Below are 17731 nucleotides of genomic sequence, written 5' to 3'. Positions count from 1 at the left end.
AGGGTTTGGCTTTGGAGGGATGCCTGTGGTCTTTTCAGCCTCAAATAAGACAAACTTACGCACTGCCCATGTGTCTTTCTCTGACTACAGAGAAAAAGGAGGCAGCCTGGCCTTTCCCCATGGGTTTCCTAGCTAAAGAAAACACAGTTGGAGCCCTGCCAGGTCCATGCACCATTTTAAACCCATCTTTTGATTCATCCTTTGATCAGCAAGTTTAATACTCTGGTACCTTTTCTTTCCATTTATTTAACACTGAGACCTTTGTTGACCAAAACTTCCAGAAGAATACAGAAAAAACTTGATGCTTTTATATAAACTGCTATGACAAGAAGAATGAAGATCTCTTGCTTTTTAACATCTCTAATTAAAACAGTTGAAGATGGAAATAGGAGATAAGTCTGCAAGATTAACCAGCTTTGTTGTATTCCAACAAAATATAAAGCAAATAACTGGCATTCATTTCTCAAATAGAAAAAAAAAAAAGAAAGAAAAAAAAGAATCCCAACCAAAAACCCAAAACCAACACAAAACATCAAAATCAGAGTTAATAGGGAAAGTTCTAACTAACCCTGTCAAATTTACCAGTTAGAGAAGATCTAGACTTGAGCTGTGATAGTGTGACTAAATCAGGATTGGGGCAGAAATTACTATAAAATTTATCATACACTTCAGAACATATAAGCCATCTGAAAATTAAAATGGAAGACACCATGAGCAAACAGCTGCAATCCTTGGCATATTAAAAACATAAACAGTTATTTTTGTTGCAAAACAAAGCAAAAACAGAATAGGCATTGAGGAGTTAATGAAACAAATAGATTTACTCAGCCAAGAGTTGTGGATTAATAACATAACTGGAATCTGCCTCCTGTTGATACTTCAACAGTGCGGCAGAGACTTCAAGAAGTTAAAAACAGGCAACAAATCTTTTTCTCCTTGATTACTTCAAAACATTAACCCAAAATTCAAGCTTGTTACCAAAAGAATGGATGTGCTTACTGGGAAACTACTAATCTACCTTTGACTACTGCTCAGTGCTACAGTAAGGTGCAAGGAACCAGTACACAGCTACTTGAGAGGCTGTATTCAGAAAAGACAAAGTCCTTCATCCCAAGTGTCTCTACAGCAGAGATCACATGGATTCAGCTGACTTCCGCTGCTGTGAAAGCATAACAAAAACCTGACAGACACACCACTGTCTGAGAAAAATAATACCTCCTGGAAAAGTGAAGACAGGAAGGCAAGGCTCCTGTTTTGGCTCTGGAAAACACCCCAGGGCACGCAGCATAGAAGATATTCCCCACATTGGCAATAATGAAAAGCATAGGACATTTTCTTCCTGGTACCATCACATCTAGGAAAATACCCCTCTCTTTCTGTGACATGCCCGCAAGAAGTAATTTGTTCAAAAGCTGGGGTGATGCAAATACAGCATTAAGTCCGGCGCTTCAGTTGCAGATACTTGAGGCAAGGTCTGGTTTCTGGATCAGATGAATGGCATCAGTGTTTATCTGCTGCTTTGTCACCAGGAGGAAGAGTAGCCCAATGGTGCTGGTCAGTTGAGAAGCTGTTATCTGCACATGACTACTAAATACTGCAGGTACTTACAGGCAGTTCAGAGGGGCAAAGCAAAAGGGGAAAACAAAGAAGGTAAATAGCAATAAGAAGTCATACCTGTCTGATTGCTGCAGTAAACCGGAGAGAAAGAAATGTCATCAAGGGCAACGTAACCTCCCTTGGCGCTATTGAAAGCAACTTCAAATATTAGCTGGAAATGACAATCTTTTGTTATTCATCTACCATATACACAACAATAATTTTGGTACACATCTTTGTATTACAGAATTCTGATTGGATGTCCCAGACAGACTTCAGGGTATCTCAGACAGCACTGAGGTATTGACACAAATAAAATCACATCACTTATTAGGGATATACATCAGAGCCTGATCCTGGCACCAGATCTTTATGCACTCAAGGTCAAGGAAAGATCAAGGGCAACATAGCTCTTCTGCTGCTTTATGAAGCAATAGTTTTAAAGATGCAGTAAGGCTACTGTCATGATACCATGCAAAGCTAGTATTCAGGGTCATCCAGTCTGTAATGACTAGTACTCCAAAGCTGCCCAATTATTACTATATCTAGAATCTATTTGGATCATGAGCTAAAATGAGACTGTGTTGATTATTCTGCTGTTACAATACCAAGTTTTATTGTTTTCTCTAAACATCCTTGGACACTGAAACCCATGCCCTGGCATAAGCTGGCAGAGAAGATTTGCTTTAAAAAACTTAGTTAAGAACCAGAAAAGCTAGAAAACATATTGCTGCTACCAAGTCAAATGATGTTTGTACTTAGCCGTTCCCAAGCAACATCATTTCCTCAAGTAAGTGGAAGACAGTCCATAACTCTTGAGGACCTGTCTTAAAAATTCTGAGTTATGGAAAAGCATGTAGAAAAGGCCTGCATCTTATGGCAACCCCAGAGAAAAAACAGCGATATAATAATAAATGCTACCAGAGTGAGATCCTGTTCAGTAAAAATGCTTGTGTTATCTTGCCTAGCGATGGGAGCAAAACAAAGGTAGCTGTGAAAGAATCCTCAATGATATCCTTCAGCCTCATGAAACAAAGAGGAAGACCTTCTTGAAGCAACTGAAGAAATTATATACAAGGCCTAATCTTACTTCTATAATCTCACTTCTAAAGTGACCTCTAAAATACTGACTGTGTTGGATTACATAAAAATTCCTTGAGCGAAATAAAAGCCCATCTAGTCTTGTTTCCAGCAGAGGTCACATACATAAAGAACTGAAGAAAATGACAAGTTTTCAGTTCTTCCCTCACACTGCATTCTGCATGGACTCTTTCTTTCCCATTAATTTGTCTAATCAGTGTTCAAACGGATCAGATTAATGGTATCCATAGTATGCTATGAAAATGAGTTCTACAGTTATGCAATGTAGGAAAAAATCCTCACTTTGATTTATTTTAAAACTGTTACCTGGTGATTAAGAATTTGGAACAGCAACATAAATTATGAGAAAAAGGGAACAATTAATCTTTTCTGTGTTATTATTTTTATGAACCTCTACCATATTCTACTCAAGTAATTTTTGCAGCCTGAAAACTGTTATTTTGTTAATGCAACTTCTTCATACTTTTGATTATCTCTGTATTCCTCTTGTAGTTCTCTTTTTTAATTGAGAAGGTTGGAGTTGCATCTCTGCTGAACTCTCTGCATTCAGCCAGTGGTATGACATCCTCTGTTGCTCTTTATTTCCATATAGATAGTTTCCAACATTCCAGATGGTTTTATGAATGCCACTAAGAACTGAGAGGATATTTTCACAGAGCTAACCACAGTAATGTCAAGCTCTAAGCAATCATTAATTAATTTCCATCTATAGTGCTAGGACTGTTTTTCTCCTTGCATGTTACTTTATATTTACTGAATTCATAATTCGCATACCATTCAGTATTATGAGTCCTTATCAGATCTAATCTCCTTCCAATATCATTTGGACTGACTTTACAGAGTATAAAAGGACTATTTAACATCTAGTGAAAATTAGCTTTACCCCTAATGATTTCTGAAAATCTGCAGGCTTACCATCAAATAACGAGTTAAAGCAAGTATAATGTAAGCCAATTTAGTTGTAATCCTAGTTTTAGAAGTATATTTACTGGGAGAGATTATATACATATAAATTACATATATATATAGTATATGTGTTTATAAATGTGTAAGTATATATGTGTATAGATAATACATATACACTGTTATTGCAATCTTCTAAGATATTCACATGTGTGTTAGCTAGAACAATTTATATTTTACATATATAAAGATACAGTCGATATATGTGAGTATATATATAGTACCCATAGACTTTTATGCATATATATATATGCATATATGTATATATGTATATGCATATATGTATATGCATATATGTATATATATATTTCTACACATATATGTAAATGTTTATTCCAATCTCCTAAGGTTTGGGGGTTTTTAGTAAACAGAGGGAAGAAAAAATTCAGGTTCTTTCTGATACTGTTGAAATTAATTAAAGTAACCTCAGAGAGCTGGCTTTCACATCTAATGACTACTCTACTACTAGGGGCCTGCTTATGTGGCATTATGCAGTAGGAACTGAAAGACCTCATATTAGTAGGACTCTAGAACCTATAGAGCTATTCTTTTTAAGCAGTTTACCACTTGACTTCATCTACACTGAAAATCAAGCACCCATATGGAAGTTGATTCCTCCTTGACCCTTATGGAGTGGACAAAGAAAACAACAGATCACCAGCATCTTTATAACCATCTCTCAGATACTGGGCAACCACCGCCATGTCCATGATTTGGCCTAAGTCAGCACCCTGGAAATTGTAGCTGGACTGTACAGGAATGACTGCTTTACCTCCATGGGGTATGGAGCATTGAAGTCAACTTCAGCTAATGCCCAGTCCGCACTCAGTGCACTGTCTGTTTTCCAGATCTCTTCATAAAAGCCAGTTGTGTCTCTCAAGTAAACAGTAAAAACAATGCTACTCTCCTGCTTAAGTTGATAATAGAAAGATAAGCAGCCAGACATTGGGGCCACGGTCTTTGGTGAGATTAGCTGTGCCACTTCCTGAAAATGTTTCACGTAAACAGAGTCCACATACATGTAGTGACCTAGAAGTACAAAAGAAACTTGCTATGAGGACACTCTTCAGAGGATACCACTAACAAGAAGTATCAGGAGATAAGCAGGAGCTAGACATGTATTTCTACAACCTGGACAGCAATGGGTGGTTCTTAGGAAATTTTAGTAGTTCTCAAGAGGGTTATTTTTTCTGCTTTCCTCCTATGTACGACCCAAAGTTGTTTGGCAAGATAACACTGACAAAAGTCAGTCTCAGCTCTTTCTTAAGTCTTTATTTGAGACATTTATATTAAAGAAAGTAATAAACTCTCTGAATTTTGGGAGCCATTCATAAAGGGGAAAAAAACCACAATTGAATAAATTCCCTGCCTCCCAACAGCTCATTATAGTATTTAGTCTTTTTCCAAGTGCAGCTTTTACTGAGGCAACCCAGGTGAATGAACAAGACCACAAACCATGTGTTTCCTCATGTTTTACTCAGCAGTTCATTTAATATATATCAAAGAATCTGACAAATAACCTTTATTCTATACAATTCACTGCTTGTATAATTCTGCTTGGTCTATTTAAGATTTGGTTTCTAATTGTTTTATCTTTTGGGAGATGTTAATAAACAGAAAAATGCATTTCAGGTGAGTAGACTGCTTCCCCCTCAACCACCAATACGACTTGCAGGATTTTCGAAGGGTACAGCTTCTCAGACTTTGATTTCAGGAGAGCTATCTCAATTCAAATGAGACATATCCATGTGCACGGATATACCGTGCGTCTGTAGTTTATCTTCTTCTACACCCCCAGAAGCACAGCATCAAACAGTACTTGTTGATGAACGGAAAAATGGTTCTTCACAAATGTCAAACTGACAGGGTACTTCAATACGGACACCGCAAAGTGTGCCGTTAGGTTTGTATCTACACCTCTATGTTAATCAGCTAATAGTGTTCTCAAACCTGGAGATGTCACTTCTTGCTTCATTCCAGTGGAAGGAGGGGAAAGCGCTTGCTTGGCTGTGGGTCTCCTCCACCCTGCCCACTGCCATGGGACTGGTGACACTTGGACTTGCCTGAGAAGTTCTGCACTTCACTTTTGCTCTGCAGCTTTACCACATTTCGTAGCTTAATTATGATCTCCCTCACTGATGTACCTTCATAGTACAAGCCTTGCAAAAACAAGTCTTTTCTGTGACTATTGCCTTCTTGGGCTCTTCTCAGTCCATAGTCAGCAGTGGGGGTTTGGTGTGAAAAACACTGTGGCTACAAGAAAACAGATCCTTCCCATTTGGCAGTGTTTCCTATCACATAAAGTACTTTATTTAATAGGTAGAGCCACTGTCTGCTGCTGAAGTTGTGGTGAATTAAGCTTCCATCAAAATTTTACCAGCACCTAGGTGCTGCAGGGTGATACTGGGCCGGGCTGACACTCTGTACTCAACTCACACAATTGTGAAATAAAGAAAAAGGCACAGCGGCATGAGTTAAGGAAAGAGAACCAGCCCTGCTCTTCATGATGCTATTCCTTGAACAAGGATGTCACATTGTTCGGGATGCACAGTGTCCTGCAGCAGCCAGATCTCCTGACTGTTACCTGCTGTGGTTCTTCATGCACTACATCAAAGGCTCAGATAACCTCCAACCCTTCTCTGTGACTACATAAAATACTTTCTTCTCGAAGAGGTGCCTGGGACAAGTACTTCATACAGGGCAAGTGGCGAAAATCCTTTAAGTCTTCACAACATTCTGCCTCCAATGGGCTGTATTAACAGCACCACATTTAAATGAAAGAAGAAAACCCCATAAACCATGCAGTTTAACCCTAGATTCTTCAAACATGTTTCAATACCTTAGCTTTCCTAGTCAACTTTCCCAAATTCACTGGAAAGAAAAGCCCTTCCAGATCTACAGATCAGTGGTACACGATCTTAAAATTTACTGTGGCCTGTACTTTTAGAATCCACAGAAAGAGAATTTCGCCCCACTCCATCCAAAATTTTATCCTTATTTAAGTAATTCTGAAGCCTAGCAAAGGGCATAGCAACCTTATTATAAACCTGACAGGAAATTTTGTGTAAAATTCTGCAAATTCCCCCCATCTTCTTCTAATCCCCTTTTTTACATAAGTCGTTCTTACCCTCCACCCCCCATGCCAGGAGAAAAGAAAGACTTCACATAATAATTTGAAGTATAAGAGTCAAACATGGATCTCAGACTCAAATTTTCCACTATATTTGTTCTACATTTGCTGCTTACCCAGTTCACTGTTAAGTGTGTGGTCTTTGGGCAGGATGGACTGAGAATTACGAATGTTCCCTCCACCAACAAACCAGTTGACATTGGGGTTCCAGCGATTCACAAAGCCACAAAGATGATTTTCTTCAAAGTCACATTCTGCAATTACAGACATCACCAGCTAAGTGTACATGTTTTCATAACAGAAATTGGAAGAGAGACTATTGCTGAGCACTGGCCTTACTTTACATATGGCAGGGCAAATGACACCTGTATTTATGAAACTAGACACAGCACTGAACAGCTTATGAAAAAGAAAGAAAACTTTGCCAATAGATTTTGATCAGTATTAGACAAAATTTTCATTTCCATCCTGTTCAGTCTGATCTAACTTTTCGTTATCTGGCAAGATAGGACTGCTGTAATTTAGAACCAAATACACCACTTCATAGTATTAAATGGTGTGAGCAGAACTTCCACTTGTAAATCAGGGATGCCTCGAAACAAAGTAGGACTAATAGCAGTAATGAGACTGCTTTGTTTCCTTCACAGCCCAGAAGAATTGTGACAATTTGGTTGGAGTCCACCAGAGCTCTCCAGAAATGCAAAGGTCTCTCAGCCTCCTAGACACTGAACTTCTTTAGTGGTTTTGGCAGATGTCATGAGGAAATAGCAGTAAGTGTAAGTATCAACAGAGTTTTCACTCCGCAGCCTGCAGGGTGCCACTGTAAGCAAGCACAAGCAGGCAGACAGCAAAAATAATGTCACAGCTGTTACACCTAATATTTGAAGCAGTCTAGCTTTGTGAAAATGTACCACTTGTTCCTGCTTGAGCAATAAATAGCTTTAGAATGAATTCTTGTATGTAAAAGTCTATATATATCACAGAGATGGGTGAAGAAAACCCCATATTAGTGTGTTCAACCTGAGCTTAAAAAATGTCTATATATACAGCAGCCTTCTTTTCAGTAAGGAAAAAGCCATTGCCTTTTTCCTAAACTTAGGCCTTTAACTCAGTTTTAAAATGGCCAACAAGGCTTTTTTTTTTTTTTCTTTTTCTATGCAAATACTGTGGGGGCTGAGCAGTCAGTACTTACCAAGACAATATCCAGGAGTTATTTTAATTTCAAAAACTGCTATGCTGGCAGATTTGTCTTGTCCCATTTCACCTTCCAGTACAATCTGCATAAAGAAACCAAACTGTAAATTTAGGGATTCGGTATTTCCATTACCACCCTGAGCATCTAAATGGGATAAATAGGAGAACAAATTAAACGTAGTGGGAGGCTCACCACCTCTGAAGTCAGAAAAGGTGCCTTTGCTGGAAGAGCTTGGCAGAAAGCATTAAAGATGGAGTCAGTGCCCTTCCTCAAGGACAGAAGGCCCAGTGAAGGACATGGAGACAAGGCCAAAATGTCCCGCACTTCATACATGAGTATAGGACTCCAGATTCCCCAGGTGAGGCTATACAGGACGTTATTGTGAGATGCGATATGATGGGTTTGGGTAGAAATACTGTCCTCTCAGCTTCTGAATCCTCCCACAAGTGCACAGAGGACAGGAGTAAGTGCATCTGCAGACCAAGGTGTGGGAGATCCTTTATGTGCTACAGGATGGCAGGAGGTTCGCAGGGCTGCCGTGAGGTGAGGCATCCTCACCCCATGGCTCAGCTGGCTGTGATTTCCCATGAGACGTGCCACACGCTCACTGGAATGGCATCCACTGCCTGGCTCATGCCAGCTCTGCTCACTGATTTTAGGGACAGAGGGGTCAACTGGCTCACACGCTGCCAACAGTAGAAGTGAAAGCCCAGAACAGGACCCAGGGTGGAAATGTTCGAGAAGCAGTTTGTACCCCCCAACACGTGCACCAGAAAGCCTGTGGTACTTTCTAAAACCAGGCTTACCTTGTACTTCTTTGTGCTGTTCATTAAATCCAGGCTAGCTATGAGCCAGCTATCCGAAGGCTCATTGGCTGACCACAGCAAGCGATCAAAGCTCTCTCCTTCCTGCCGCAGGTACAGGTTGAGCCTGGCGGGATCAGGTGAAGCCTCTGAAGGCATTGCTATCTGATAAATCAGTCTGACACAGCTCCACTCCTCAGAGTACAGCTCAGGGCTGGACAGCACTGCTTTCTCACCCTCATAAGACGTATCCACAGAAATGTAATGTCCTGGGAACAGACACACATCAGAATAATAAATGTCAGAGGCTTTGCTTTTGCATCCCTGGACAGAAGTATTTATTTATAAAGGAATTGTTGTTCTGGGGCTAGGTCAGGAGATTGAGGCTGCTACTCATTTGTGAAGCAAGTCATTTAACCTTTTGATATCCCACTGTAGTCCCACAAACATAACTTCATGTGTGTGAAGCATTTTTAATTGCTATCCAAAAATTACGGGAAATCTTCACAGGAAGATGTTATATCAGTGTAAAGCAGATTATTAAGTAAGCATTGCTCTCCAGACCTGGTATCTTTAGACAGACGGTTTGATTGACAAGATAATTTACACAAGCAGAAATATACTGGAGGAATATTTAGTTGTTTTACAGATCAAAACTTTTAAATTCCATTTTTATAATTTACATATTAAACCAACACATAAAAACCACATTGCGGCCAAAACCCCCTAAACTTTTTGTGTTTTCAAAGAAGAAAACTAGAAGGATACTCTCAAGTACTAAAATTAACATGTCTGCGGATTTGTAAAATGCTAAATGTAAAATAACATTTAAACATATCAGAGTCTCAATGGGATTCTTCTAAAATTACTTTCTGTGGGGATATTTTAGGAGCAGGGCATAAAACATAGCCTTCTTCATGAAAACAAAAAAAAAAAAAGGATGCGATGACAAGCTAAAATTGCACAAGACAGCCAAAAAATGCCAAAGAAACAACATGCAGAAAAAGTAGGCAAAAGTAAATAAATCTCAGTGAAACATAAGCCTGGCCCTAGTGGCTTTACTAACACATCAAAACCAAGATCAGGAGGGTAAAACACAATGCAGGAGTCACAGAAACCTGGAATGAAATGCGTATCAGACAAATCCCATTCCTGATATTAATTCTCTGCAGCCAGGCTGCAAGTGAGAGTCCTAAGAGCTGTCAGGGACTGTGTTGAGTCAGTCCTTCATGAAGCAGAGCATCACACTTATCTTTGCTGGTCTCCCACAGACCACATATTTCTTCTTCTTTAATCTCATTTCACTTGACCTCAGAGCTTGTCTGTTTCCATACATATGTGAACACTTGAGGAACTTGGACACATCAGCAGTCTGACTGATGTTAAATATATTGCTGCCCTTGAGGCACACCCTCCCATCCCAAACCCTGCCTGAACCCTCCAACTCTACCAAGCCGCCCCGGGGTTGCTTCCTAGGAGCTCCGCTATTGCATTTTCAAAAGTATTCTCTCCAATGTGAAAAAAATCATCTGCGTGGACAGTCACCACCCTCCGAGGCAAAGAGCAGGGCTGCGAGGATCCTAAAGTCCTCTCTCATGCACCTCTGGGAAGATGCCAGCAGCAGGCACCAGATCTGATTCCTGAAACAACAACATCTGATTCCTTGGGCAGTGCATGTTACTGCACCCCCCTGCATCCACTCCCTTTCTCACCTGCAGACACTGCAGAACAACCCATTTGTACAGTACATTTTTGTTTAACAGATGTAAGATAAACGACTGCTACTTACTTAGGGGGCAGATGCAGCCCTAAGCAGTATAAGGGGTTGTGTAAATACAGAAAAGCTGCATTTTCTTTCCCTTTTAAGGGAATGGAATCTTTTTTGCCTCTTTGCCTTCTCTTTACATCTGATGTGTCTGGTTTCAGTCTCTTGGAGAAATACACAAATCACTGGTTAAGTACAAGTAACTTGTTACTGCAGGAGTACATGAAAGAAAAATAAACACAGGAATAAATATTTTAAAATAGGCACCTAATGTGCCTGCCAAATACTTAATCTGCCACTACGCAAAATGTGAGTGCATAAAATATCCACTTGCATACAGACATTCAGTTAGTTCACAAGAGTTGGCACGCAGAGCATTTATTTGCTGGCTTGTGCTACTCCGAAGATATGCATGATTTTTTCACATGCACAGGGGATGAAGGGAAATCACCAAGGCTCCATCAGAAGTCAAATTCTTCCCACACAGTTGTTTTTAATTGATGTAAGTGGCAATATCCAGTACAGATAAAGAATCTGTGTTTTCAGGCTGGTCTGAATTTGGATAATTTTGCTTACAAAGAAACCTACAATTCGAAATCCATGCCTGGCAATTTCAGTTAGATTTCAGCCCTATTTTTGTCTTCACTTCATGAGAAAACCCATAGGAAACAGCCTTCTTACAGCCTTCTTGTAATACTCATCTTTCTTTTTGTTTTTTTCTCCCCAGAAATAAGTTAGCATTGACAAGGAAAAACACATTCACATGAAGACCTCAAATTACCAGCTATAAGGCTTAAATGGCTGCCTGGCTTTAAGATGTGATTATAAGTAGACAAAGGTTCTTCTACAAAACCAGTGATTTAAAAGAAAAAGAAAACCTTTTATGAGTTTCCAGTTGGGATGATCGCCTCTATGTTTTCTGTCTGCTGTACACTTACTCTCACTTGGCCTGATTTCCCACTGATACGTGAACAAAGATTGTGAATTCTCTTTTTAATCAAGGGGGTGACGGCTGCTTTTTTAACGAAGATTAATTTGATCCATTCATTAAGCCCAGAAATGAAGTGGTCTCATTCCTGACCTACTAATAATTTTAGCATCTTCTGGAAGTTTAAATGTGTGATTGGCTCTACTGAAATCAAAGGGAGCACTGACAGAGATCTTCATGTGCAAGTTTAAATGATTTGCTAATCAGGATCAGGAAGCCTGGCACTCCACAGTATCGAGCATAGAAAACGTTAAGGTTAAACTTCTTCCAAATGAATGCTGGCATTGACTGAATGACCTTTATACTAAACTGTATTTCAGTAATAGTAATGACATGTGCCATTGCTGCAGAAAGGAAGGTCTCACAATGCAGACGTCAAGGGCTGACACAGAGCAATTGTGAGAGCAAATCAATGCAAAGAGAGGGCTCCATGGAGTAAAGAAGCAGCTAACTTTCCACATGTGTTTGTGGGAGTAATAGAAGGGTATTTAGCAGTCTGTGGAGAAACTGATGAATGCACAGTGCTATCGCCTGAAATATCTCATTAAAAATGTAACGTGCAGCTTCATTTCCAGAAGCCTTCCAGTATGTGAAGGGGGCCTACAAGGGTACCAGAGAGGGACTCTTCATCAGGGTCTGTAGTGATAGGACAAAGGGTAACGGGTTCAAATTTAAGCAGGGGAGATTTAGATTGGATGTTAGGAAGAAGTTCTTCACTATGAGGGTGGTGAGGCACTGGCACAAATTGCCCAGAGAAGCTGTGGATGCCCCACCCCTGGAAGTGTTCAAGGCCAAGCGTGGAGCAACCTGGTGTAGTGGAAGGTGTCCCTGCCTGTGGCAGGGGGTTGGAACTGTATGAGCTTACAGCCCTTTCCAACCCAAACCATTCTACGATACTATGATTCATGTTGCAGTATGCCACACCATCTTTTTTCCTCAAAATCTTCCTCCTCCAAATGCCCATAGCACTAAATGTATAGCCATCATTCAGGAGTTAGCAAAAGAGGGCTTCTCTTCAAAATCACAGGAAAGCAAAAGAGGGGTAGTCACAAAATACTAGGAAAAACCTGATGAAACACACAGAAACACAAGCATACAATTTCTCGCAATTACTTTCTTAGTGGGTAGAAGCAGCCTGAAGCAGTATAAGGGGCTGTGCAAATACAGGAAAGCTGCACTTTGTTTCTGTTTTTAGGGAGTGGCATGGGGACATTGCCATTATGATGAAGATACCATACAAGCTCCTTCACAGATGAGAAAAGCTAGAGACCTTTGGTTAACAGGCAGCAGCTCCTTGGTGAATGCAAACACAACCAGAAGAGAGAGGAGAAAGGGAATTCTCAGATGTATTTCCCTTACCCTTTCACTGCTCAGGCTTGGTGTGTAATGCACTTTTTACCCACATTCTGCAATGACTTTTTACCTACAGTGTAACTTCACTCTCTTCTCCTTGACAGTTGAATCAAACTGCACAGGACCAAGCATGTGTTCAATTTACATTCCTCCATGTCCAAGCAAAATATTGAGCCCAGGGGGGATTAGGACCCAGTGTTTCCAACCTACCCCTCCGCAATGGAACTATGCACTGCAGCGGTAAGACTCACAAAATGAAACCTTTAAAATCTGTCTGTATGCATGTCTCTCATCTTGCTGCTCTAATAAGCGGTTCCATGGAGAGCCTCCCTCAGTTACTGCTGATGATATATCATGAGTCATCCACCCAAGTTTTCCATATATATATATTTAAATTTACTTACTAAATAAGCATCAATACATCGGTCAACAGTGACTGCATCAATGGCTTAGGTCAAGGTGGGTTTAGACCAGCAACATTACTTCTTCCTCAGAACAGTGCAGAAACTACACTGATTAATTTCTCTGTAAATAACACAAACAAAAACGCCAGACAATGGCTAATAAACTAAACCAAATTCCACTGACAAATGAAAAAAACCCAGCTGGGATAACTAAAACTACCAGTTAGCTTTTAAATTATATATTTCCTCTGTAAAACTTTGGGAGGGTAACCACAGACATGTTTGACCCTTCATGGGGTTTGTATCTAACACAGCTGTTTTCTTGGTTCAGCAACAGTGCAGCTCTGTAAGAAAAACTGCATATAAGCAGTGAGCTACATGAGAAACAGTATTAAGGAAATACAAAGCAGGAAAAGTCTGGGCATTTACATTTGGTTAGGCACTCATTTATACAGAAAAGTTGCGGGAAGTGACTTAAAGTTGCCAGTCATGTATGGGTTTTCTCTGTACTTCCCATACAGAAACAGGAAATAATATTACCAGGGTTTCTTAAGACAAAACATAATCTAAACCACTTCTCTGGAATCTCAATGCCTGAATTTTGGGCCATGGCTTTATTTTATACATGCCAAAAAGCAGTAATTTTTTTAGGACCTATTAAACGTTCTTAAATCTCCAGGAAAAGTTAGTTAAAAATATTACTGATATAGCTAGGCACACGTAGGGTACGTATGAGGTTTAGATGAAGCTTCAGAGTTTGAGTAAGAACACAGAAATTTTACCAGCTACTTTTCATGAGACTTTGGGGTGAACCTAGGAGAAGGCTGGTGGCACTGGATAGGAAATCTTCAGAATCAACGTTCTGCTTTTCATTTGATTTCTTTCCAGCAGAAAGCGAACTTTTCAACTAAAGTGGACATTTTTTGCCGATAATTTGTCTTGAAAAACAGTACTGTGTGGATCAATGTTAAATTTGTCCATCTATGAAAAGCTGAGATTTTCTGAAGAAAATCTTTCCTCTAATCAGGAACAGTCACCATGCATTTTGCTAAGGCTTTTTGGAGGGAAGAGGGACAGTTGGGGGGTGAGGTGCATTTTTTTTCAATGTTTTAGGCAGTGTTTTGGGAAGCAAAGAACTGCATTAGCAAGTGACTTTCAGTTGGAAGGAGAGGATTTGTGCTACAATTCCAGTAAAGTAAAAGAAATCCTGAAACCGATCAAATGCACAAAAGCCTGCACAAATACTTAATCAGGGCCTACAATGTTGTTCTGGGGGGCACATCCCCCCTGGGCAGCCTTGGCCACAGTGTCACCAAACCTGATGCATCAAAACCCACCAAGACCTCTTGTCACAGTACCAGCAGCGCATCCCAGGCAGCTGGACAAAGCATCACCTCTCACCACTGGTGCTGGACCCTAGGAAGAGGTCTGTCCATCACCCAGGCCCCCGGAGGGTCTCCCCATAGCATCTCCCCAGCCGGATCTGGCAGACGGGGAAGTGCTGCAGCAGTGGTCCACTCTTGTGAGAGTCGGTGTTTAACCACTTCTCCCTGGCACTCAGGAGACTTGTGGCAGCAGTTTCTCCCCTGGGCAGATAGATGCATATGGGGCACAATGCACACAGGGCTGAGCAGCAAAGCCTGGCCCACAAGGGTAGAGGCTCAGTCCAGGGTGATGCCGTGATTAAAGCTACTTGACTCTGCAAGGCATAACTGGTATTTCAATTTCCTTCAAGACACAGATTCACACCAGAAGAACTGCATGGTATACACTGGGACCACCTAGTGCTGTCATCATAGGAAACCTCCTTGTCTCTTCTGCGGTTTCTTAAAAGCAGCTCTGTGAAAATAGCTGAGGCAATGAGAAGCAGGAGGTGGTCTGTATTTGTTGCCTGCAGTGACTGATATACACTGCTACTGTGAAGCTCTTCCTTCTCTTCTGTGCCTACAAGGGCACCCCAAGCCTAAAGCTGTCACCTTTCTGCAGCAAAAGCCCAGGTTCCTGTCTGGCTGCTGCCAGCTGCCCTATCTCTGCCCAACCAGTGAGGGCACCTGCGAATCCCACTAAATATGCCCCTGCACTGCTCAGCTTCTTCAGGGGCAAGAACAGTGATTCCAGACAACTTCCCCAGAGCTGAGCAGTATTTATGTAAAACAAAGGCATTCTGTACAAAAGCACGTCCTCCAGTGATGAACACTGCAGCACCCACACACCTTCCTCCTGCAGGATTGACAGCCTTGGCAACTGGAGCTCCCCAGCAGCTTTCTCTCCAGCTCACCGTACTTTACTGCCCACAGAGATTTATCATTTGACGCTTTGCTTGCCACTGCCACCAGACCAGGCAAGAGAGGTCATGTTTCCCAACCACAAGGGGATGAGTCTTCAAAGGCTCCTACTCCTTCCCAGAGGAGGGCTTGGGTTAACTACGAGCTCCAGCTCCTGCCCTGTCCTTTGCTCCCCAGAAAGTTCAGAAATACAACTGTTAGCAAGCCTGTCAGAAACCATAAAAGCAATACAATCAGCCCTGAAACACCCTGTGACTGTGGCATCTGATCACAGCTACCACCATACCAGCAAAACATTCCATGGCAGTAAGAGTCTGAGAGAGGTAAAACATACTCCAATCCCAGCAACCCTAATTTGGTTGTTGCATGTCAGGATTTACACTAATCTGGAAGATCATGCTTTTCTGCTTCAAAAGCAAAGAATTCATGGTTGATAAACTTCCTTGGTATGCTCCAAATGGGTTAAACTAAAAGCCCATGGTGCTCACATCTAAGCAAAACTCTGAAGCAAACCTGCCCTCAGCCAGGGAAGCAGGAACACTCTGATCACAGCAAGCAGTGGCCCAGGAGGGAGAGGACAAGAGAGCCTTGGAGCCAGGGTGAGCAGGAGCACAAGTCTGCCCAGCATGACCTGGCTTAGGTGCATGAGAGAGCGTGAATGAGATCTCAGCATGCAGGGGGGTCCTGAGACAGGCTGCAACACTACCCGTGGAGAATGAAAGACTCTCAACCAGTAAACTTCTGGAGTGCATCTGCAACCACAGGGACTCACTCAGAAAGCAAAACTTTCTACTGTACGGATCTGCTCTCTCTGTGTCTGTCAAATCACTTGGCCTACCGCACTACCCTAAAGAACAGCTCATCTACCTAAACGCTTGTCTGTCTTTCCCAGCTACACCAGATTAAGTCATAAAATGTAGCTTTTCCACACAAGTCTTGTTCCTCCAAGGAAAGTTGCAAATGTGCTTTCCTGTATAAATAGTATTTACTCTCTTACTCACCTGAGTCCTAGGTCCTACACAGACTGAAAGAATAGTTGAAATAGTTACCTGGTTTCACTGGCTTCAAAAGTCCTGAGTGAGTTCAGTTTCCTGCTTTCCATAAACCATTTTCATTGTATACTCCTTTTTTATACCAGAATCATTAGGATGACTAACAAGCTCACGGTGGGCTCTTCAGGGATTTCATGTCACAAAATACAGAGCTGCTAACAGATGAGGTACATATTTATACCCACGTCCTGAAATAGCTGGCTACAGAGTGTGCTTACAGGTGAGCTAATCAGACCCTGATGGGTGCTAGCAGCACCCTGGTAGAAGGTCATCTGAGGGAACCAGCCTAGCCACACCATCAGTTTCCAAAACCTGCTGGAGGTTTCTGTCTTGCAACTAGTTTATCACCACTGCTCCTGTAGCAGCCCCTTAGCTGCTGCTGTGTTTACTCAATGGCCACTCTCAAGTAATCCACTCTAAGCAAGAAAGCAGCCTCAGTGACTCATCTTCTGCCCAGCAAGCTTCATCCTGGACCACAAACACAGAATGGTGAAGATTCAGCATCTGCAACCACTAAACCTGCAGCCAAGGAATACATCTGTTGATGCTGAACATCACAACCACCAGGACCATGGCTACTATTTCCTGGAGATCTGCAAAACTGCACCCGTCAGTTAGCCACTTCAAAGATCAACACTGCCAGCTTCAGTTTACCAGGGGTGCTCCTAGGCTTGCAGTCCTGCACTTCATTCCTGCCTGGCAGGCAGGTGGTAGCAACTGAAGATGTGTGTGAGTGTGTACAACGCAGAGCGTGCCAAAATCCACAGAACTGGAGAATGAGGTTTTTCAAGGGTTTATCGAAACAGCCCCAGGTTAGATAACTGTAATCTCTAAAACATCTCATGCACATTTTAGGGGAATGGAAAGTAGTTGTGCATTTAATCCTGAAATCTACATTTGCCATTTGCGCTTTAAGTATAACCTGTTATACCACCACATCCACTAGGTATCAAATCCCTTATGTCCAGAGGCATCTGCCAAAGGATTTTTCATTCAAGTATAACAAACCCACCTTCCTGCCTCTTCCTTTCAAGCAGAAAGTACACTTTGAATGATACACACTCATACTCAGTGGCAGAGTACATCCACTGGTGGC

The 17731-nt window shown here is 41.5% G+C and overlaps 1 protein-coding gene across 3 annotated transcripts in view; it reads right to left on the bottom strand.

The window, feature by feature from the left end:
* Nucleotides 1–17731, bottom strand: part of MAMDC2 (MAM domain containing 2) — a 56485-nt gene that overhangs the window by 19392 nt on the left and 19362 nt on the right. For 2 of the 3 annotated variants that reach the window (XM_065662265.1, XM_065662264.1), the window contains exons 3-7: nucleotides 8792–9057; nucleotides 7983–8067; nucleotides 6907–7044; nucleotides 4433–4689; nucleotides 1675–1768 (exon numbers count right to left, since the gene is read on the bottom strand). In XM_065662265.1, coding sequence (XP_065518337.1) covers nucleotides 1675–1768; nucleotides 4433–4689; nucleotides 6907–7044; nucleotides 7983–8067; nucleotides 8792–9057 — 840 coding nt within the window. Of the gene's footprint in view, nucleotides 1–1674; nucleotides 1769–4432; nucleotides 4690–6906; nucleotides 7045–7982; nucleotides 8068–8791; nucleotides 9058–16632; nucleotides 16672–17731 lie in introns of those variants that run through there. The other variant, XM_065662263.1, reaches the window with a different exon arrangement.

The sequence above is a fragment of the Lathamus discolor genome, chromosome Z, assembly GCF_037157495.1.
Source record: "Lathamus discolor isolate bLatDis1 chromosome Z, bLatDis1.hap1, whole genome shotgun sequence".
NCBI classification, from domain to species: domain Eukaryota; kingdom Metazoa; phylum Chordata; class Aves; order Psittaciformes; family Psittacidae; genus Lathamus; species Lathamus discolor.
This window is presented reverse-complemented; position numbering and strand designations above follow the sequence as displayed.